Genomic DNA, 22,554 nt, shown 5'->3' with positions numbered 1-22,554 from the left:
TCACTGGGGACCTCCAAGAGTGTACATCTTTGGAGATCAGGGTTGGATGCAATACTTAGCATCCGTCCCACATGGCCTCTGCTGAGCATATACAACAGGATGGAAATACATAGCTTGCTGTGCCTTTCCATCCTGTGTTATGTACAGTATATCATGTATAGTGTACAGATGAATGCAAAAATAATGCCCTCATTTGCATCCTTATAATGTGTCCTTTTGAGGTTATTGCAGCTTGTGATGACATAATATCTTTTATAATTTTGTACTACATATTACATGAAATAAATTACATTTGAAGGGGGGGGGGGGGGGGGGAACTATAAGAAATAATACCTGCGTGGAATGCCATCATCATGTGGAGGGATGATAACCACTTTAACCGTTACGGATGTTCTCAGGAGGTCGATCATTTGCTCATGGCTTAATGTGGCTACTGCAACCTTACAGATTTCAACCAGGCGGCTTCCTTGTCTTAGACCAGCCTGCCAAGCATAGCCATAAGGCTCTACTTCAGCAACTATCCCTTCGTAATTGACATGAAAGCCGAGCTGCCCCAAGCCGTTCCTTCTCAATGTCATTTCCACTGACTCGCATCCTTTAGTGACAATCTGAAATACAGACAAAGCGGAATTAAGAAGAGAAAATCTTTACAGGAAGAACAGAGCCACCAAAAAATTCACACTGCATAAACCAATGGACTCGTACTGGTATTATTCTACATGCCTTGAACATGACGAACTTGTAAACCATCTCTATTAACAGTACATTATGTCACACTCTAAGGCACTTTAAGAACAATGGTGGATTAGAGCTAATGTCATCTCTGTGACATTCTCTGACATTAAGAGACATTTGGCTTTGGTAATACTTTAGTGTTGCATCTTACTTCCAGCCTCTTGACAATCTCCTTTATTTCTTCGTTGTTGTTGCTGTAGCTTCTGATGAACACACACTCTCCTCGCTCATAGAAAACTTTGACAGTGGTGTTGTTGGACGTCCATCCTATGATGTCTCGGCTCGAACAGTTAAAGATGACACTTTTCGTTTCCTGGTCGATCAGAGCCAGTATTTCGTTGGAGATGCACAGGAGACATTCAATCTCCAATGCGTTGCTGAAGTCTTCTACTTGGACATTCCAGATGATTGCCCCGGTGCTGTAGAGCTCAGCCCATGGGTACGGCTTTGCCTTTTCTTTCTTCTTTGAAGCTAATGAGATGAATGGAAACTTTCCAGATGAATCAATAGAGGTGTTGGTGACATTTTTCTCTACAAGGTCTTTTAGGTACTCTTGGTGGGTTCTGGTAGCCATAGCTCGAAACTTCTCAGACTTGTGAGCAGCATTCTCTGCATTAATCACTTTGGCTAAGAGGAAGTCCCTGAACACTGTCGATTTAGGGAAGGTGAAACTTTTTGGGATTGGTGGGCCGAACGCTGGAACATCTCTTGACCGTGTTACAGCAACGCTGCAATATAAAAATATGCATAATGTGAACTCAATGGAAAATAAAAATCTAAATAATACTAAATGCAAAACTAGAAATCTGGTCATGCACAAGTCAAGAGCAGGAAACACATGTTGAAAAGTCTTATGCAAGAGCTGCTTTACTGTAGCTATCCACCTGTGGACTGAACACTTGGCCAGAGATGTTCCTCTCGAGAATTCCCGCTTGACAAAAAATAAATCTATTGATTTTGGCGCTTAACTTCTGTGAACACCAAGAAACTGGAAGGGCCCTCTCCAATGGGCCAAATCCTCAATACTGACATCTACCGTGGGGTGGGGGTGCAAGGTGGAATCAGAAGACCTCATACACATATGGTGGGCAGCTATTCTCAACATTTACTTAATGGGAGAATATCATTAAGTTTGCTATATAGTTTCACTGTAACTGGTGAGCTGTCCTGTACGCACATAAAGGTGTAATGGGGTAGTGTGCTGGCTGCTTCTTTTGCGGTTAACACGAGGCCCCATTACTTGTGCTCAAGCTATTGACACTGGCAGTATGACACACATGGATGTCAGACAAGGGATCACATTCCCTGGTTTGTTGCAAGCCAGAATGGCACCTTCTTCAGACACACGTTACAGAGAGAACATGGAAAAAGCACAAGGTTAAAATAAAGTGGAAGGTAGCACATGATACACATGGCCATTGTATTTGGTTGCTACATTCAACCCTTCATCTGCAGTGTTCAAAAATAAATACTGAAGGTCAAATCAGATGGGGTACCCGATAATATAAAGAAATGGTTCCTATTATGTAAAGGGAAGGCAGCAAAGTGGGTCTTATGTGATCCTTAGTTGTTTTAAAATATGTGGCGATTAACATATGATCATATAGGGGCTCCTACTAAGGGGCACTTTGAATTTCCTTCTTTGCCCTCACGGCTGCGGAGATATCAGTCCCTGTATCTGACAATTGTAATTCTCTCTATCTGTCAGAGAGGAGGAGCTGGAGCAAAGGAGGGGTGTGTATTGTTATAATCTTTTCTTACACTGAGGTGGTGAGAAAATTCTCATAACACACGCCCCTCTGCTCCAGCAACTTTCTAAAAGCAGAGTGGATTACAATGGTCAGATACTGTGACTGATATCTCAGCAACCGTGGGGGCTAGGAAAAAAATTCAATCTGTGTAGGAGCCCATACATAGTATGTTCTTCAGATGTGTTAGGTGATGAAGGTCCTCTTTAAGATAAACTAAACATAAATCTATACTCCGTACCAGGAGTAAGGCTTTTATTTCGTATTTTGCCCGTTCTGCACTTAAATTTGGACATTCTGGTTATCAGGGATGGGGTAAACGGGTTGCTAGGGGAGTGCTGTCTGACAACAAACACTGCGATTACTAAGCAGTGTATTATTGGCGCGCGGACCGGTAGACATGACTCAACTAAGCATCACAGCACTGGATTGGATCTGTGCTGACTGTAGATGAGCAGCCTAGCAGACCCATGCCCATCTCTATGCATTAACTACATTTTTAAAAACAGCTTTTATAGTTATTTTCATTAAAGGATTATACGGCAAATCTATTTCACATGCAAACACTGACATAACCTTGTGCCAAAATCTGCGAACGCACACAACCGAGATAATGTATGTGGAGCACACGCTGAAGAAAAGGCCCTAACAACAGGATCAGCAAAATAATGAAAGGGTCCACATGTCACACAAGTATTCACAATAAATTATTTATCTCAATTACATCTAAAATATATATTTACAATCTAACAAAAAAAAAAAAACATATAAAAAGGCAATTTCTGCAGTAAACGTAAACATATAAGAAAACAATGATTGTAGATAATATAGTAATGACTATATCTAACCTGAGCATGTATTGATCTGGTATCATTTGAATGATAAGTGATACTTGTACATAATATTTTTTACACAGTCCATTGTGCTATGCAAGTGCTGTACAGAATACATAAAAGGTAAGACACTTCTCAATGGAAATCGCTACAGAGAACACATCTGGCACATTCTCTACAGTCCCACAAGACATCAAATGGTTAAAAAGCGGTCTCTTAAAGGAGCCGGCCATGGCGTCCCTTGCCAATTACTGCAATGTGAAGTGCCCATGTGCTGGGCGTTCATACCTGTAACACACAGAGTCCGTGCAAGGATTGTGCGCTCTTACGACCACGAAGACATGCTGGAAATGCGAGCGGATGTTCTTGGGACTGAACGGCTGGGCTCCGGGCTCCTGAAACACTATTGTCACAATATCGTTTCCGATGTGCCGCTTCCTCAGCAGCTGCAATTAAAAGAAAATCACAGCTTTACACATTTATGGGAGCGCGACAGATCGCACGTCGAGGCGCTGGCCCCCCTGAAAACATGTGCATATTGTTTGTGAAAGTGACAGCTGCAAATAAGACAGATTGATGTAGAGCCCGGAATTTGTTATTATAATTAAGATACGTTTCCTACAGATATGGCCGACTGCCCTGCTACGACGTAAAGTGCTGCAAAATCTGGGTGTGAAATGATATAGAAGGCAGAAATAATACCGTACCACTGCTTTTTATGTGAACACATTAATCACAGTATAATAGCATCATCTTGTTTGTACACAACACACATGCCCGTAATTTTGTAGATACATATAAAACAGCATAAAACACAATACAAACACCAAACAACCACCACTTCCTATTCTTCTAATTTAATTAAGAAGGAGGGGGCAACACGCACACACAAAAAAAAAATCAGTAATTTAGCCTTGTGAGCTGTTTATCCACACACCAGGCAGTAAAAACAATGGCCCTGAACCCAGATGGTACGAAACAATGGATCCAGTCAATCTTCCCAGACCGCGGCCCCTGACCTTACTAATGCCCGGAGGTAAGACACTGCTTGTCCATAAACATAACCTCCGAAAACATGTTATATTAAATGAATAATGCATTTCCAATTTAACACGGAGCGACCCCCCTCATCCTCCTCCACCGGTGCTAGATGCTATTTGTGAACATAAAGCAAGCAGCGGGGATCCAGACTTGTGTTCCTATGGTAACGTGCGCTGCCAACCACTTTACTGTAGCGCACTTATAATTATTTCTCTATGGAGCTGACGGTTTTAACTGCGCTGGGATCTGCATAATTACCTATAATATAGCATTACTTTATTGTCTCTTTCCTATTAGGATGTTCCGTGCTGGAAATGAGAAATATCGGTATCAGCACGCAATCTGCGCTACTATTAATGCGTTCTTAGTTTTTTGGAGTTTTTTTTTTTAAGTGGCGGTGCAATTGCTTAAAGATTATGAGATACCATTGGATATTTTTTCGGTTATTGCTGTATGTGTCTATGTATATTGTAGGACACTTCACGGGCAACGGCACCTGATGTCACCAAAAGTGGCCAAAGTGTGCAATAAACGCCACAAAAATGTACTTACCTCAGTTAATATAGTGGACCACACAGACCTACAGACAGAGACTGCTGTATCTAAATGTCTCCGTTTCATCACAAATGTGTTAAAACACAAAGCATTTTTCTGGGTATCCATATTGAGCCTTTTTTATAGTATGGTGTCATTCCCGAATTTAATTTTACTTTAAATCATAATTAAACTTTCAACAAACTTTGCATAAAACAATACCACAAGTAACTTCATGCCCCTTTGTAAAAAAACTAAAATTGTGATAGTAATACATAAAATTGCAATGGAGATCTAAGTTAACCTGCAGTTTACCATTTCTAGGGAATACTTTATACAATCCATGCCCTTCTCTCCCTTTCACCTGCAGTACCACTTTTCACCACTGCAGCGCTGTGTGCACATGTCATACTGCAGTATCTGAAGTTTGGATGGAAGCTGAAGACTAAAGGTATTTAAAGGGAACCCATCATCAGGTTTTACCCTACAAAACTACTAGTCCCCTCAGGTAGTGTATGAAATGAAAGTGTCCTTTCTAGAATTCCCTATTGTATGTGCAATCTCCCCCGCTTTCCAGTAAAAAGTCTCCCGCAAAGTCAGACAAATATAACTTTTCTCACCTCCTTTTCAAATGAGATGAATGGAGTATTATTGGTTGCAGGGGTAGGGTCAGAAGCCTGATGGCTTCTGTTCTATTGTACCTATAAACATGCTTTTTGTGTCAAATTAAAAGAGAAGGATCTCATCTTACAGATCTCTTTAGGTTCTGGGATCAGAATGAGAGAAACAGACAACTAAAGACATGGATGGAAGTGAAAGCTGCGGGTAAAGATCCAGTTTCCACCTTTTAGCTGCTTCTACATAGGATTCTGTAGCTCACATAACTGTAAGCCTGATGGGATTCTTATCTTTAATATGAAACAAAAAGCTTGTTTCTAGGTTATATAGAAAATAACATAGGGGCTTCTGAAATGACTACTAAACTTCACTCATCTCATATGAAAATGAGGTGAGAAGAGTCATATTTGGGGAGATATATATATAAAATGTATGAGATTTCACGGAAGAGGAGATAATCTAGAAAGGATATATCATACTCTACCTGAGGGGACTAGCAGTTTAGTGGGGTAAAACCTGCTGACTGCTTCCTCTAAAAATGGATACATGATCAGCTCAAGAGGTTTCTTCAATAACACTACCATAGAAGCACATTCAACAAACGCAAAAGAAATACAATGTCTATCTTTAATAGTTCTATCTGTCTTTGTTATGATTGCGTCATAACGTTACACAATGAAGCACTCATACTAACCTTTGTGCCTCTATAGCTAACGGAAAATAAGTCTTAGGCTGCATTCACACTGCCGTTGCCCGCCGTATCGTACCGGGCAACGGCAGCGCACGGGGAGAGGAGGAGGTGGTGAGTGCAGCTCCTCTCCATAGGAAGATATGGCGCACGGCGCCGCACTACGGACAAAGATGGGACATGTCCTATCTTTTTCGGGGGTACGGAGCGGTACGGTGCCGCACGTGTGCTGCACCGTACCGTTCCCGTTGGGCGCCGTGTGGCCATTGCCGTCTATGGGGGACGTATATTGGCCCCCATTCGTCAGTGTGAATGTAGCCTTTAAGTGTAACAAAACTTGTAATAATACTGCAAAAAAAGAATAATGCAGAGGATAATAGTAATTATCAGGGTCCTCTTTCCCCCTCTGCCTTTCTTTCAGAATTAATCAGATTTGTGTTCTGTAACCGCTGCCCAAGAGATAAATTAACCTGATAAAGTGTGTAATAACTTAACTCTTTACAGACAGTCTCTGGATAGTCTTAACTCAGAAGGAATCAAAACGGAAAAGTACCTTCTGTTGTGGACAACCTTTCAAATACACTGCTCACTACTGGAGAAAGAAGCAAAAAGGGCATAGGGAAGCTGCATTACTTAGAGGAAACTGGTCAGCAGAAATTGACTCAATAAATGACTAGCAGTATATTGTTATGTAGATTACCATCTTCCAGCTCATGTCTCTCATGGCACAGCTTGGTGGCTTCATTCAGAAAATCAACTATGAAGTGAGATATGAATTGGTTGTAACACTGAAATCAAGCTCTCCCCACCTGAGAACATCCCCTCTGTTATGATTGAGTGTCTTGCATTCAGTCACATCACTAACCATCTCCCCAAAAGCATGGGGCAAGATGTCAATCACAGCAGAGGGGTAGTCTGAGGTGGAGATAGCTTGACTTCAGTGCTAAACTCTCCGCCTCCCTGACTTTACACAACCAATTTGTATCTCACTTCAAAGTTGATTTACAAGATGATGCCACAACACTGGGTCATGATGATATACATGATGAGGTAGGTGTTAAGACACTTGACAACATATTGGTAGTGGTTCATTAGGTTGGTTTCTGCTCACAGGTTCCCTTTAATGAGGCATCAACTGCACTATTCAGTAAAGCAAAACAGAATATATAGGTTTAGTTACACTTAAAAAGTCTGCTCTTAAAGCTTTACCTTCCCCCTCAATGTGTTCCCTTCTTGCACACATAAAAGAAGTTACTTCAAGTGACTGCAGGATCAAACTAAAATCGACTGGGTTGTAACTACAGAAACAAAGTACATGTTTGTATTGGGACTCTAGACATACAATAAAAAAACACTGTTTTGCATCTGTTGTAACAACTCTACATTGCATTGTCCACAATTGTTTTAATGGAAAACATGGACACAGACATGAAAGCCATTATGTAGTATAACTCTTCATATTTTCATATGTCAAATTACCTGCTGCTTGTTGTTTGGCGTGTATGGCAACATTGTAGAGACGTGGAACATGATCTCATAGTCCTTATAGGTTGTATAAAGGGAATGGGTACCGGTTGAATCAGCTGTAATAGACAAATAGAGAAAAACGGTTAATAAATGCATCAGGGATGGACTGGTAATATACCGGGAAGTAACCAGGAAGTTTTTAGGAATTTCTCACCCATGTACGGTATGCATAGCCATCAGGAACAGAGAAAACATTTTCACCAAGGATTAGGGGAAAAATAACCTCTGTAAATTGGGTCGGGTTATTTCTTGCTTCTATACAAGTTCCTTACAGCATAGTGTTACATATTGCTGTATGTAACCCTCAGAGGTCACTTCTATAGTTCTATGTGAACAAAGAACAACTTGGATGCTCTATCTACAATTACGCCATGAGTCATCTAGATGTATAGACCGACAGAACTGTCCTTGGAGAACTGAATGAATAGATGAGTGACTGCTGTTACATGAAGTTCTACCATCTGCATTGTCTACCCCGTCAGCATTGTACCCTCCCATGTGTTATGCAGGCCTCGGCACAGGAAGTATATTATATTATAGTATATTATCCTTTAATTTACAATTTTGCAAAAATGATTTTTATTTCTTTTAAAAAGGAAAATTACCAGGAGTGACAATGCTGGCATAAGCAAATTAAAAAACTGAGCTATTGAGAGGCTTCCATGCAAGATATTTTTTGGCTATAGCCTAAACTACAGTGAATGGAAAAAGTGTTTTCCGAACACTTGTCTTCAGGAGAAAGGGAAGTTAAATTCCAACTTGGCCTATACTTATTTCCACTGATCTCTGGCATACAGAAGGCAGTGAACCAATTTTCATCAGATGTGTATGGGGAAGACTTTAGGGTGCCCATCATATGACAAGTAACACACACACATGCAGACTCAGACCTGTACAAAGTCATTATCCCCTTAAAGTGTTGTCGGAGACGGTCCAATATTTCTCAAACCGGCATAGAAAGAGTTGGGCTACATTCACGCCACATTTTATGGATATGACCTACCATATATACTCGAGTATAAGCCAACCCGAGTATAAGCCGAGACCCATGTAGTAGGCAGCCAGCCCCCATGTAGTAGGCAGCCAGCCCCCATGTAGTAGGCAGCCAGCCCCCATGTAGTAGGCAGCCAGCCCCCATGTAGTAGGCAGCCAGCCCCCATGTAGTAGGCAGCCAGCCCCCATGTAGTAGGCAGCCAGCCCCCATGTAGTAGGCAGCCAGCCCCCATGTAGTAGGCAGCCAGCCCCCATGTAGTAGGCAGCCAGCCCCCATGTAGTAGGCAGCCAGCCCCCATGTAGTAGGCAGCCAGCCCCCATGTAGTAGGCAGCCAGCCTGCCCTCTGCCAAGCACATAAAAAAATAAAAAAAACGTAATACACACACCCGATCCCCGGCGGCGGCTCCCGGCAGCTTCTGTCTTCTTTCTCCTCTAGCCGGCAGTGTCACTCATCACTCAGATATCACTCATATCTATCTTCTATCATCTAGCTATCTATGTATAATCTGCTTTATATTTCTGCATCTATAAATATTTCAATCATCCATCTATAGATCTAGATCAACTTTCATTTATTTTCTATCATTAGTCTACCTATCATCTGTCCATCTATAAAATTCTCCCTCAGTCCGTCCCATAATACAGGATTGCCTTACCATACTACTGTTTGTAAACTACTAAGTGTTATTAGTGTACAGGGGTAAAGGAGCCTCTTACTGTATTTGTACTTTATTTTGAGGCCCCACTTTTAGTTTTGCCCAGGGCCCCACTTTGTCTAAAACCGGCCCAGCCCATATGGAGGGACCCAAGCCTGTGAGCCCTCTCCTTATAGCCTTAACTGGTTTAAAACATATAGGAACTACGGGCAGTACCCAATACTGTAAGACAATGTTTCTCCCACAGGACAATTGCTTTTAAGGATGTCCAAAATGTGGTAGTTTTCCCATATTGTCCGAGTACCCGGATAGAAGTGTAATGTGTTGTACAGCATTTGTTTAGTTATACCCCATTCACACTGTTACAGATGTTCAGTACAGACTTCTGTCCCAGACCAGACAGTATAATGAGAGATAAATAATGTATATGTAAAACCTGTGAATGTGCTCTGTTTCTCCACAGACCTGGCTGCCTAAAATGGATTCATGGGAATGAACAGCATAGAGAATTCAGTTTGCTCATAAACAAGTCCTGATAAGCCCCCCAAGCCACATATGCTATACTATATATTGTATACAGATCCACAATGCCACACCTATATGATATACACAATGCTGGGAAGGAATGAGCGAGCCTCAGCAGTGAGTATGGGCAGGCTTGCTTCGTTTCCAGCAGCTTTGTATCTACTTCTTTACAATGTGTCTAGATTTTACAGATGCTGCGTTTTCTTGCCAGGAAAGGCAAATAAAAATGGTTGCTCAATGCTGAACTGTTCCCAATGTGAGCTGAACCATGCCTAAAACGCTTGCTGCAAAAACCAGCCCTGCAATCATTTCAAGTTTCCAATGCGCTGAATAGACAGAGCTGCATGCCAGGGAATACTTTCTGGAACAATGAATCACACATTTCTTTTTGATGGTGGTCTAGAGTCTGCAGACAGAGGGGTGGGCTGCATTGCCCTTTCCTAATGAGTCAGGTGGAGCTGTATACTAGTAGGGTACAAAGCATACAGTGGTAAAATCAGACTTGCCTATCATATTACCAAAAGTGGATTTTGAGGGATTTCTGCATATATTTCTACATTGTCTGTGAATCTCTTACCCTATGTCTAGACCAGCTTTGTTAGAGATTCTCTGCCTCAGTAAGATAATAGCAATATTGGCGATTCAACGCTCGGTCATTATGTTATCAGGTTAATGCTGCAGGAAAAGCAGTCGGCACATGCAAGACACAGCCAAAAACTACCACAAATAGCACATAGCCAAAACTAATCCGATTGAGCTGCCTTTAGAAACTCAGGTAAAGCAGAACGGGGAGGGACTTGGTCCCAGGTGCATTTTTGCTTTATTTGAAATGGATTCAAGAGAATTCCATATTTATGTAAAATCTCACCATTTTACCTATAAAAAAATCTCCATGTGAAAATGAGCAGAGAAGAATCATATTTGCTTTTAATGTCAACTTGAAGATAAGAATCTCATCTTCCAGAGGTACAGAACCAGAGACACAGGCAGTTAAAGACATAGGGGCAGATTTACTTACCCGGTCCGTTCGCGATCCAGCGGCGCGTTCTCTGCGCTGGATTCGGGTCCGGCCGGGATTCACTAAGGCAGTTCCTCCGCCGTCCACCAGGTGGTGCTGCTGCGCTGAAGTTCCCCGGAGGCGCGCTGGAATGCCCCGAAATTCACCGGCCTATACCTGGTGAAGGTAAGTGTAATTTTCGCTACACATTTTTTTGTCTTAAATGCGGCGGTTTTTCAGAATCCGTCGGGTCAATGTTCGGCCACGCCCCCGATTTCCGTCACGTGCATACCAGCGCCGATGCGCCACAATCCGATCGCGTGCTCCAAAATCCTGGGGCAATTCAGGTACAATCGGCGCAAATTGGAAATATTCGGGTAACACGTCGGGAAAACGTGAATCGACCCCCATAGTATGGAATGGTAGCTAGATAAAAATCCAATTCCTGACCTTTTTATGTCTTTATCTCCAGGTTTGTAGAACACAGAACCAGAATCTGAAAGATGAGAATCTTATATTTAAAAGGATACCAATATAATGTTTCTAGGTACTATAGAATCAAATATAGAAGCAATTGATATTTGTTATTGGTATACTGGTAAGATTGCACATAGAATAGGGGATTCTAGAAAAGACATGTAATACCTTTCCTGGGGTAGTAATAGTTTATTGAGTTGAAATGTATTGAGGGGATTTGCAGCTTTAGCAAAACCTCTGCTGCTTTTGGCAGAATACAGCTTTTGTACTGTTTGGTTCCATGGATCAGTTGCATTTTTCCAGTTTTTTTTTTTTTTTTTGCTTCCTTCAAATGACAATACTACTCCCATAATAAAGCAAGGGATCAGCTTAGTATAATTTTCTCCCTTGAGCTTTTGAACATCTCATAATATATGTACAATCGGCCTAAGGAGCTGCCAAAAACTCACACAACTGGAAAAGTATAGTCACAAACAAACACTGTCGCATATTAAATTGCCTTGTGGGTAAAGTATCTTCTTCACAGGCATGGGAAAATGTGTGGACTGAATGTATAGGAATGCAAGCATGCAAATGAGCATTGCAGTGCACTATGGGCGTGGGGAAGCAGGGTACCCAGTATGAGGTGATGGGTGGTGAAACAGTGTCCAATCAACAGGTGTTCAACAATGAAGTAACCACTGATCCCTATACATCCTTGCTTGAATTAAATGAGGCAGAGTATAACTGATCTATATTTTGCTTAGATCTGCTGGTTCCATAAAGATGAATGAGAGAGGAGAATGCATAGTCGTCCATACAAACACTTGGGATCGTGATTATTGTAAGGATATGTGGAAGTTTGACGAGACATTTTTATATGATTGTCACAGGTCATAAAACTTATAATGGAAAAATCCAAATAATTTTACAGATCTCTGGTTTGAGATAAAAACTTCTCTAACAACACCCAATAGATGAGCAGGCAGTCACTGGGGAAGTGCCTCTAAATTCACAGTAGGATAGTTGTGGCTGAGCAGGATTAGGGAGAGTTCACTCACTTTTAGTATCGAGTTGAGCTCTGTATTTCTCGAATCCTTTAAGTCGTACTCGTTCTCCCAAGAGCTGCAGGAATTCTTCAAAAGCTGGTCCTGCCGACTCATTATTGTACATTTCTTCTTCTGTGCTCTGACCCGCCTTGCAGTACATGATGCCAACTTTCAGCTGGTAACTTAGCTGTCGTGAGAAAAAGTGGTTAGTGGATATGATGAAAGAAGCATTGAATATGTAAAGTATTGTATATTGACCGTCACCTGATTATATGAGGGTTTTCTTTTTTCAAATATATTCAACAATTTGCCCAGAAACATTGGATTCTCTTTGTATTAATCATTAGTGATTCTGGTTTGTGACTTAAAAAGCAGGAGCCATAGACTGTCCTTTTCTGGCCTTTCACCTCAAAGTATGACCTTCAGCAGGTCGCCATATCTCAACTTCAGAACATGGATTTCTTCAGCTTTCTAGCTTTAGGCTATGGGAAAGAGGAAACCAGGGCATGGAATCTGGATGAGAGCCCGCGCTCGTATCCCACTCCAACCTTCTGGACTGACGCGCGCACAAAACCTTCCCTATTTATAATAGAGACCTTGGCAGTCAGAGCTGGTAAGTCAGTCTGTGCTGAACCACTTATTTATACAGCAAGATTTACATCTCACAGTCAAGTACATGTTCTTCATAGTTAGACACAACCTTATTAATGTTAGAGATTTAGCATTTAAAAAAAGAACAGATCTTATGTGTAACTCACAAAAACATCAATTGTATCCACTCGCAAAGAGAAGCCCACAAATCCTAACTGCTTCATTGTCATCTAAATTGTGACACTATTCTTACAATATTGGTTTGTTATTTATGTTTGTTTACCAAAAGGCATACAAAGAGATTTTACAAAGCGGCTCCTTTATACTTGTCAGTGTTGGTGTGCAGGATGCCAATGGGCCTGACCGAACCTCATCAAACTCTTTCTGGATGGAGCGATTTTCAGGTTAGTTGTTAGCAACTAACGAGTCAGCGTCCCTGCTCTGCACTGATGAGGTACAAGTCATGTCACAAGGCTCTTAGAGGGCAGCCCTGTGAAGGGTGACACTGTAGGAAAGGTTTATATTTCCATCCAGAAAAAAAGGAACATATTTAATTTCCAGAGTTCAGAGAGCTGCATTAGAGAGCCAAGCTCCGTTTTAGCATGCTTATTGGAAACAAGTGTCTTCTGCTCAGGTGTCCACAGACTTATTATGGCCATATAATGTATATACAGATAGAAACACAGCTCAAACATGCAACATACGAATGTTATGGCGCATTAAAATGCTATTATATAATGAAAGTATCTACGACCGAACGTGTGTCAATGTACCGAGCCATAGCCAAAATGTGGCTCTTGACGAAATAAGGCGCATCTGCACGTCTCCCTATGGAGAGAGGAGGGGTGAGGAGCGCTGCCCTCCCCCCCACCTCTTCAGCTAGCAGTTTTTGTGTAGCTCACTTGTGTGTGTATGGGGCCTTAACCTCATCTCTGGATTCAGATCTGATGCACTGTGAAGATATATAGAGCGTACAGAAATGTAAGCAATGCCCAGCAGACAGACTAAGGATTAGGAAACCTTTTTTTAAGCACAATATGTTTACATTTTACTAAAAGCTATTTACATCTCTCCTCAACAATCATGGAGTCTGGCGCCTGGTGTCCCAGGCAGGGAAGAACACTATAGCACACATACATGGATATAAGTGATACATAAAATCACACGTTAGGAGTCCAGCTACGTAGCAGCAATTGCCACATACATTTTAATATTCATGGACAAGAAAGTGGTTAAGACGACAGGAAGGGAAATTCACGTTCTTCTTGGACGCATATAAAAGACGTCGCCTTGGGAGAAGAACTCTCATTCCTCTGGTTTCATCCATGTTATTGCTATGATATTTATTAATATGATAATATATATCATAATATATATATATATATATATATATATATATATATATATATATATATAAAATATTTTATATATGGACCCCATGATCTGTAACACATTGCAGAATATGTTGGCGCTTAAGATTTTATTATTATGTATTTAGAAACATGGTGGTCCCATGTAATGTACACAGGAAGGATGGTTGTACTGTATGTATCCCAAGAACCGTCTTCCTGCAATGTCATACAGTATGTACTAATGTAATTCTCTTAGATAGCCTTTTAAGCAATGCAAATTAAATAGAGGATACCCCTTCTCTAACACACCTTCAGCTCAGGACCACCATGTATTGTGAGCACCTACCACAGGGACAGGTGAAGACCTGCAGGTGAGACTATATCATTTCAAAGGAATCTCATATTTGCTTCTATTTCAGCTGCAAACCACATCTCATTTATTATAATAGAGGGGCTCATAGAGCGGGGGGAGTGTTGCTTTAAACATGATCTGATTTCTGTAATCTCCTCTCCGCAATACAAAGGAATGCTTTTAGGCTCCGCATGAATAGCATTGCCTTTGCTATCAGAGCAATAAAGAAAGATATTTGCAGGTGTCCCTGAAACTGAACAGATCTGACTCACAGCATTAGGGATACATTGTTACCTTGCAATGAAGCACACACAAAACAATGGAGGAGTCTGAGAGAAAGTGTACAAGTAACAAAAAAATAGCGCAGTATTTATACAACACACTGAAAACTGAGAAATTATATGCTACAATGGCCAAGCGGGAGGACAGTATGTTATATCAGTTCAATTGCCAACTATGTAGTAACGTCAGGGCTAGGCCCGTGTGAAAATTGTTGAGATGGCACACCTATTAAACTGTAACACATGGACGGTGATTCACAGCATTACTAAGGTGTAAGCACACAATTACAAACTTTGTAATATAGTTTACTAAAGAGATCTATTCCGGTCTCCTTTTTCCTGTTTCTCTGTAATTTAAGCAGTTTGTATAAATCAGCTTTCTGACAGCGGAGTGATACCTGATGTGTGTTTAATGACTCATCTCCTTATAGCAAAGTCCCTGGATAGTCTCATCTCCTTACAGAGCTAAAACATCAAGGGAAATATTCTCTAGGTATGAAAAGATGTACTCCTTAGCCTCCTTATCTGTCCAGAGTGGATGAACCTCAGAAAGCTTTTATACACTGCTCATTACAGGAGAAAGAAGCAGAAAAAAAAGCACAAAACTGCTCATATCTTAATTAAATCTGAAATGAACTACTTAAGGCTGCACGGCTGAGCCCAGGCAGGTATACAACAGCCACGATGGCGAGGAGAAGGGGTCATCCCTCCATAGCGATCCACAGCCCGTAACACAGGGAAAGATAGGACATGTCCTATCTTTTCCCAGTGTAAGGAGCGTTACGGTGCCACAAATGTGAAAGATTCTTTGAGTGTGGAGCAAAGTTCTGTAGAACAACCCCATCAACCCAATCAGAAATAGGCAATGTATGCTTTTACAAATATCAAACAGTTTGACATAGGGGCGTTTACTTTCATAAGATTTAGAGCAAAGGTTTCTGTCCATTGTCTTGGTGGAGTGATATACATCTGCTGCTCTGCCAGTGTCCAAATAGTTAATGTACAGAAACCTAGATTAAATGTCTCACTGTGGGAGCTGAAAACTGCATTATACCTGGGCTAAATGTACGCTTGATCGATACGGATCAATAAGTAGAGGTTGCCAACTTAGAAATGGTACAGGGCTGTCTACAAAGAATTCTCAAATTGGAAAACATGTACAAAATAGTGATAATAAAACAATATAGCCACATACACATGATCACATTTATGAATTTCTTAAATGAAATAAGCATGTGTCCTATTCTTATCAATAGGGCACGTGTACAACACATTAGTGCATATTTACTTACCCCATCCCCAGAGTTCACAGAAAGTGACGATCGTGCACTGTGCAGCAATTCACTAAGATCGTGCGCCCGATATCCTGCACGTGTCGCTTCCCGCTCAGGTCCGACAGATTTCACCATTTTTATAGTGGTGCATGCAAGTGCTTGGACATGCGACACTATTTGAAAGTTAAATCCCGCGCTCAGTCCGAATCGGATAGTCCGACGGCATGCCCCCTAAATTGTGCCGTATGGAAGCCAGTGCAGCTGCGCCAAAAAAGGGTTGCGTGCAACACAATTGCAATGCACCCACTACTTAAATACATTAGCAAGCCAATTTCCCATTGAATATAGAGCACAGTCCGAAAAAAGTGTGTCGCATAGTGGCGCAAAGCCTAAGTAAATGTGCCCCATTGTGTGATAGGAGCATTGGTGATCATTGCACCTCCAGTTTCCTTCTGTGCGTTTTTGAGATCAGTATGCCGTAGCGCTTTTTTTTTTTAACATGCAGATAGCATAGTGACATATTGATTTATAAAGGGTCTGCTCACATGTACTTTTTCAATAATGCACAAAAAAAATCTGCAGCATACACTATTTATTCATATGTTGTTAAACCAACTCAGCAGGAAAGAAAATACATTAGTAAACCATCCGTTTACAACTTGAATAAAACATACGACATGTGAAAAAAATGAATGCGGCTACAACTGCAAACGGATATCACGCATCTATATTTTTACGAACACGTTTGTCTGAATGAGCCTTTACACTTACTGGAATATAAAACTGCAATGCCAACTTTTAGTGTCATTTATCTTATTAGTCAGGCAAAATTGTATCCATTTCGTTCAAAGGAACAGCGAAGGCCATCAACGAACACTCCCCGACACCGATTAAACCACAATAAACCACAATTATCAAAAAAAGTCAACACCCTAAACAAAGAGGGCGGTTTTCTTATACTTAAACTTTACACAATACATTTTTAAAGATGACCAGAGAAATACCAAAGTCTTAATTAAACATCGAAAATTGGCGATTTTGTTTTAATGTTAGGACAAGTGGCTGGTCCACTGGTTGGATCACAGTCTGGACATTTTGAAGAAGATCATCTACTTCTGAGATTTTCTCTGGTGTCCTATTGAATTCTATAGGATATTTCATAGGTTGTGTAGATCACAATATAATACTTTGATAAAAGCAGATTATAGGTATAATAGAGGAAAGAAACAGCAGAAGTCCCCAGTACCTACCCCTTGTTCATCCAGTTTCATGAGCTGCTCAGTGACTTTCGGAGTGTTGAAGGCCAGACGTAGGCCTTGTACATTCAGCTCCGGGATCATATGCTCCAGCACCTCTTTAAGTGGTAGACCTCTTGCGGTGCCGTGTTTAGCAGTCGACGGAATTGCATCTTCAAGCACTGATCCGCGTAACGTCATGAGCTAAGAATAAAAGAGAGTACAAGTCATATAACAATGTATTATCGGGTCACAAGTGTACTTATTACAAGGACATTTAATATTCATGCAGAAGCCATCAAGTCACAGTCCTCCATTATCTGATTTACAGTTCTGTACAGATAAATTAATCATCGCCTCCTTCAACACTCCACGCAAGACCCAAGACAGATAATTCACCCACATCAACAAAGTGCACTGCAAGTTACTTCCAGTCACTCCCTAAGAGAGCGTAACATTAAACCATTTATACATTTTGGAAAATGAAATGTAATTTTATGTAAGAGAACCAAATGCCGTGCAACTATGACATCCCTTCCCTCCACACCAAGCTCCACTCTCCTTGTGCCTTTGTTCCTCCTGCAACTAAGTATTTACTTTCTGCCCTTTCAAAGGGCCAAGAGGGCAGAAAACACTAAGGCTACATTCAGACGAACGTATGGGGGACCTATATACGGCCGATGTATATACAGCCGATACACGTCCCCCATAGACGGCAATAGGCGCCATATACTCCTATAGAGAGGAGGAAGAGCCCGAAGAGAAGTTTGGGAGGGCGCTTGGTGCAAAAAGCAGGCATAGAGATCCAATGGATAAAGGAATCTCTTTTATTGTTACTAAAAACTTTTTCTTATAAAATAAACATATACATCACGTATTAAAAATGCAGTGCGACGCGTTTCAGCTCTGGACTAGAGCTTTCATCAGGCATGGTGTGAAGAAGATATCCAACAGATTTATAGCTTACCTCGTTATGAAAAAAACGGGAAGTCCGTGATCATGATCACGTGACCTAACGGGGGTCAAACTTGAACTTTGACCCCCGGTAGGTCACGTGATCATGATCACGGACTTCCCGTTTTTTTCATAACGAGGTAAGCTATAAATCTGTTGGATATCTTCTTCACACCATGCCTGATGAAAGCTCTAGTCCAGAGCTGAAACGCGTCGCACTGCATTTTTAATACGTGATGTATATGTTTATTTTATAAGAAAAAGTTTTTAGTAACAATAAAAGAGATTCCTTTATCCATTGGATCTCTATGCCTGCTTTTTGCACCAAGCTCCCTCCCAAACTTCTCTTCGGGCTCTTCCTCCATTCCACATCGTTCCGGGATCCTGGTCCTTGGCAAACGTGGTCTCCTAGGAGTGGCAGCTGCTGGTAGCTATTCACTACATGCTAGTACCATCTTCATCAAGGTGAGAGTCCTAACTTACTCTTTTATACCATTTGACCATTACGAAATCACACGATAGCTGCGCCTCTCTTCCCTCATCTCTACTTCCTGTCACTCTAATTGGGACCTGGAGCTTTGCCCCCAGAGTCCCTCGATCCCAGGCTCCTACTCCTATAGAGAGGGGCAGGGGTGAGCGGTGCTCACCACCTCCTCCTCTCCCAGTGTGCCCGCCGTGCTACGGTACGGCGGGCAATGGGCGTCTCAATGTAGCCTAAGAGGGAGATTTATCATACAATCCTGTGCTTCGCCCTCTTGATGTATTGGGCGGGTGGCGAGCAAAACTACACCTCTGTGTCCCTACAATTATCTGCAATTTTAAAACTCTCCCCTGTCTATACCATAAGAGTATGCTGTGTGCAGAGACTCCAGGTAGTTACACCGCACTCCTGCTTGGAAGAGCTGACAGGGAGAAAACCTTATCAAGCAGGAGGCAGGAAGACAGAATACACTCTGCAGTGTGAGGAGATCGCCTTGTAATGCCAATGATCCACCACCTGCTGCTCTGGGACAATAATCAGATCATGTGTGAGGAGACTCCATCCCCTTTGTCTTTACATTGTCAGATGCATCAATGGAAACATAGGCTGCATCAACATAGCCTTATCAGAGGAGAGGAAGGAATCAAGATGGGAGACACATCAACGTAAACAGTAAACTACTTTAAGAATAGCACATAATGAACTATATATGTAAAATATATCAGCTGGGGGCAGTTTAAAGTTTAGAATGAAAATGTACTATGAGAACTGTCAATTTGTAGAGTAACCTGCCTCAGGCGCTGGTCACAGTAGTGAAGGCAGAGCGCTTTAAGAAGGGTCCTCTTTACATATAAATAACATTGATGGTTATGTTATATAGAACTGTTACCCTTACATACCTTCCTTGGTTGAACATTATAGACATGTGTCTTTTTTTCAACCTTATAAACTATGTAACTTTTTTTGCTAGAAGCCTCTATGCGTAAAATAAGAAAGTAGACTGTTCTATAATAAGCTATTCTACCCATCTGACATATCTCCAACATATACCAGATTATTAGAGGCCAAAATGACACTTCTCTGAGAATAGGCGACTAAATCACAGCTGGCTTGTAACACCAACAACTCTCTCCCATCAATCCTTCATCCATGTTCTTCAACTACCTCCCACACTGCATAAACATACTTCGGATCATTGGCTTTCTCTCTAAGTTTCTGGATGACGCATTATCAGTTGTAGAACATTACATTATAATAATAAACAATGTATATATAATACTACTATAGTTAGAGTCACCCTAACACTCATCATTCTGTTTATTCTTCCGTCTCTCTGAATTCGTAACCAGTTGCTAAGACTGAGTGTAATGTTAAATTCCAGGCTATTGATTTATTATGGGTTAGCCCCATGCAATTTTTTCCATCATTGTTAAACATCATTATTTCAAGAGAAAGTAAACCAAGCCTAAAAGAGTGATTGTGCGCTGACAAATATATGTAGACATTGACATTAGCTGTAGCTTTCAATAAATGTCAGCGCTCGTGATGAATGACCTACACTTTCTATAAATGGAATGCTGCTATATTTGGCTGGAAAAAGCCTATGTCAACGTGCATATCTTATAGCTTGTCAGATCCTCAACCTAAACCACTAAGCTACCTGCCCTTGTACTTAGGGAGTCAACACAGCAGTCAGACAGTCTCTGCCCCGGGTCTACAAGTCCAAAGCATTTCCGGAATGCAAGAAGATGAGAAACAGATAAAAGAAAAGTGGATAATGGCAAAGCTCCCATCACACATTTCATAGGCACTAAAAGTTAAATCAAATAACTAGAAAGAAAAAAAGTAAACATAGAAGTTACCCTTGATATACAATTACTGGGAACCTGTCATCTCGGAAAGCTATGAGTAAATTCATATTTAATTGGAGAAGATTCCCTTAGACTTAAAATGTATGTATTTAAAGGGATATTCTCATCTGGGAATTCACAATGAATCCAATTCATCTGCCACATACATACATTTATTCAATGGATTTTTTTTTTTTTTTTAAATGTACCTGTGTGAAGATAACTTCCCATAAATGTAGTCCTATGGTCCCTTAGTAATGGAGAACAGTTCTCCTTGGATGGGACCAAAACTGCAGCAGTGATTGCAGAAAAAAAAAATAAATCGTTTTTGCACTTGAAGTATTTGGAAGTTAGGTAATGAATGGTGAATCCAGGTGGTCCGGCAGACCTCAATAGTGCAATCAAGTGCAGAAGGGTGGTCATATCCAAGGCCAACTATCTCAATTTAAGGGACAAGAGGCAACATGTATAGGAAATTATCTTCACATAGGAACACTTCTTTTAATAATACACATTTCTTCAACTGCATGTTAACGGCAGATGAATACAGTAAAATGTGAATGCCCAGGTGAGAATACCCCTCTAAGCTTTGCTCGTTACCTACCTGTAAGGAGTTAGGAAGGCTGTCCTACTTAGTGATCGACAGCATTTCCAGTTTAATAATGCATGCAAAGAGATATAATTTGTAAGTTGCCAACTACAGCACTTGGTCGTCTCAGTCACTGTTCTAGGCAGTGAATAGGGTGTGTCGGAGATACCCATCTCTTGACCTATCACCCCAACAATTAGTGAGAATGGAACACCCCACCAATTCTAGTCATCAGTGAAGAACTCAGCAGTAGAATCAGATTGTTATACAGGCCGTCCCCGGGTTACGTACAGGATAGGTTCCTTGTGTTTGTACTTAAGTTGAATTTGTATGCAAGTCAGAACTGTATATTTTAAAATTGTAGCTGCAGACAAAAAAAAAAAAATTTGTCCCAGTGACAATTAGATTTTCTAAATCTTTTGGTCTAATGGGTTATGGGATCATTGCAGCCTGGGACTAAAATAAAGCATTCAGAAAGCTTCATCAGAGGTCACAGTGGACAGAGTAGGGGACCGCCTGTACTGTAGTTATATACTGTATATAGGGGGTAATATTTCTTAGTACAACCTCTTCAAGGTCACAAAATAGGGATGGGGTTAAACAGACAAGATAGTCTGTGACTATTTAGAAAGCCTCTCCCACACAGACCTTTATGGGCTTCACATCACACTGTGTAGCGACTACATGGCATGTTCTATGTGATCATTAGGCAACTTGCCAAAATTTTGTAGCTAGTTGTGGTGAATGGCCTAGAGCAGATGTCTAAACTGATTTATATGTCAGCCACATATTTTAGGCAGCTTCAATAAACAGCTTTCATCTCTGTGATGAGGAATAGCATGAACATAAACATGAACCTACACAGTTATGGAGGGTGGAAACATCAGGGGATGGGATGGGGTGCAATGGCATCTCTTACACGGGACACATGGATAGAAGTCAAAGAACTCATCTGTTTCGACCAGGCACTGAAAGCGGCTCTTATCTCAAGACTGTGTACATGGGACACACGTATGTAACAGAGCAGCTCCATTATAGAAAACCCAGCATGGTCAGCAATTCTTCGGAATAACACTAGGGAACCCAAAAAAATGTTTTTCTTTGGTGCCTGGAGTTTTTCTGGGTATTTTTGAGCTGCTGATTGCAAAAATACCTTCCATGTCTCTCCATCAGTGAGTGAGTAAGTATCATGTT

General features: G+C 41.1%; 1 protein-coding gene across 8 annotated transcripts in view; it reads right to left on the bottom strand.

Moving 5' to 3' along the window:
• SIPA1L1 (signal induced proliferation associated 1 like 1) overlaps window positions 1-22,554 on the bottom strand; it is a 158,651-nt gene that overhangs the window by 31,307 nt on the left and 104,790 nt on the right. For all 8 annotated transcript variants that reach the window (XM_072115606.1, XM_072115603.1, XM_072115607.1 and 5 more), the window contains exons 5-10: window positions 17,502-17,690; window positions 12,414-12,588; window positions 7,677-7,780; window positions 3,605-3,762; window positions 887-1,463; window positions 334-608 (exon numbers count right to left, since the gene is read on the bottom strand). In XM_072115606.1, the coding sequence (XP_071971707.1) occupies window positions 334-608; window positions 887-1,463; window positions 3,605-3,762; window positions 7,677-7,780; window positions 12,414-12,588; window positions 17,502-17,690 (1,478 nt within the window). The remainder of the gene's footprint in view (window positions 1-333; window positions 609-886; window positions 1,464-3,604; window positions 3,763-7,676; window positions 7,781-12,413; window positions 12,589-17,501; window positions 17,691-22,554) is intronic.

Source organism: Engystomops pustulosus, chromosome 7 (assembly GCF_040894005.1).
Source record: "Engystomops pustulosus chromosome 7, aEngPut4.maternal, whole genome shotgun sequence".
Taxonomy (NCBI): domain Eukaryota; kingdom Metazoa; phylum Chordata; class Amphibia; order Anura; family Leptodactylidae; genus Engystomops; species Engystomops pustulosus.
The sequence above is the reverse complement of the archived record's forward strand: the minus strand, read 5'-3'. Positions and strand labels throughout refer to the sequence as shown.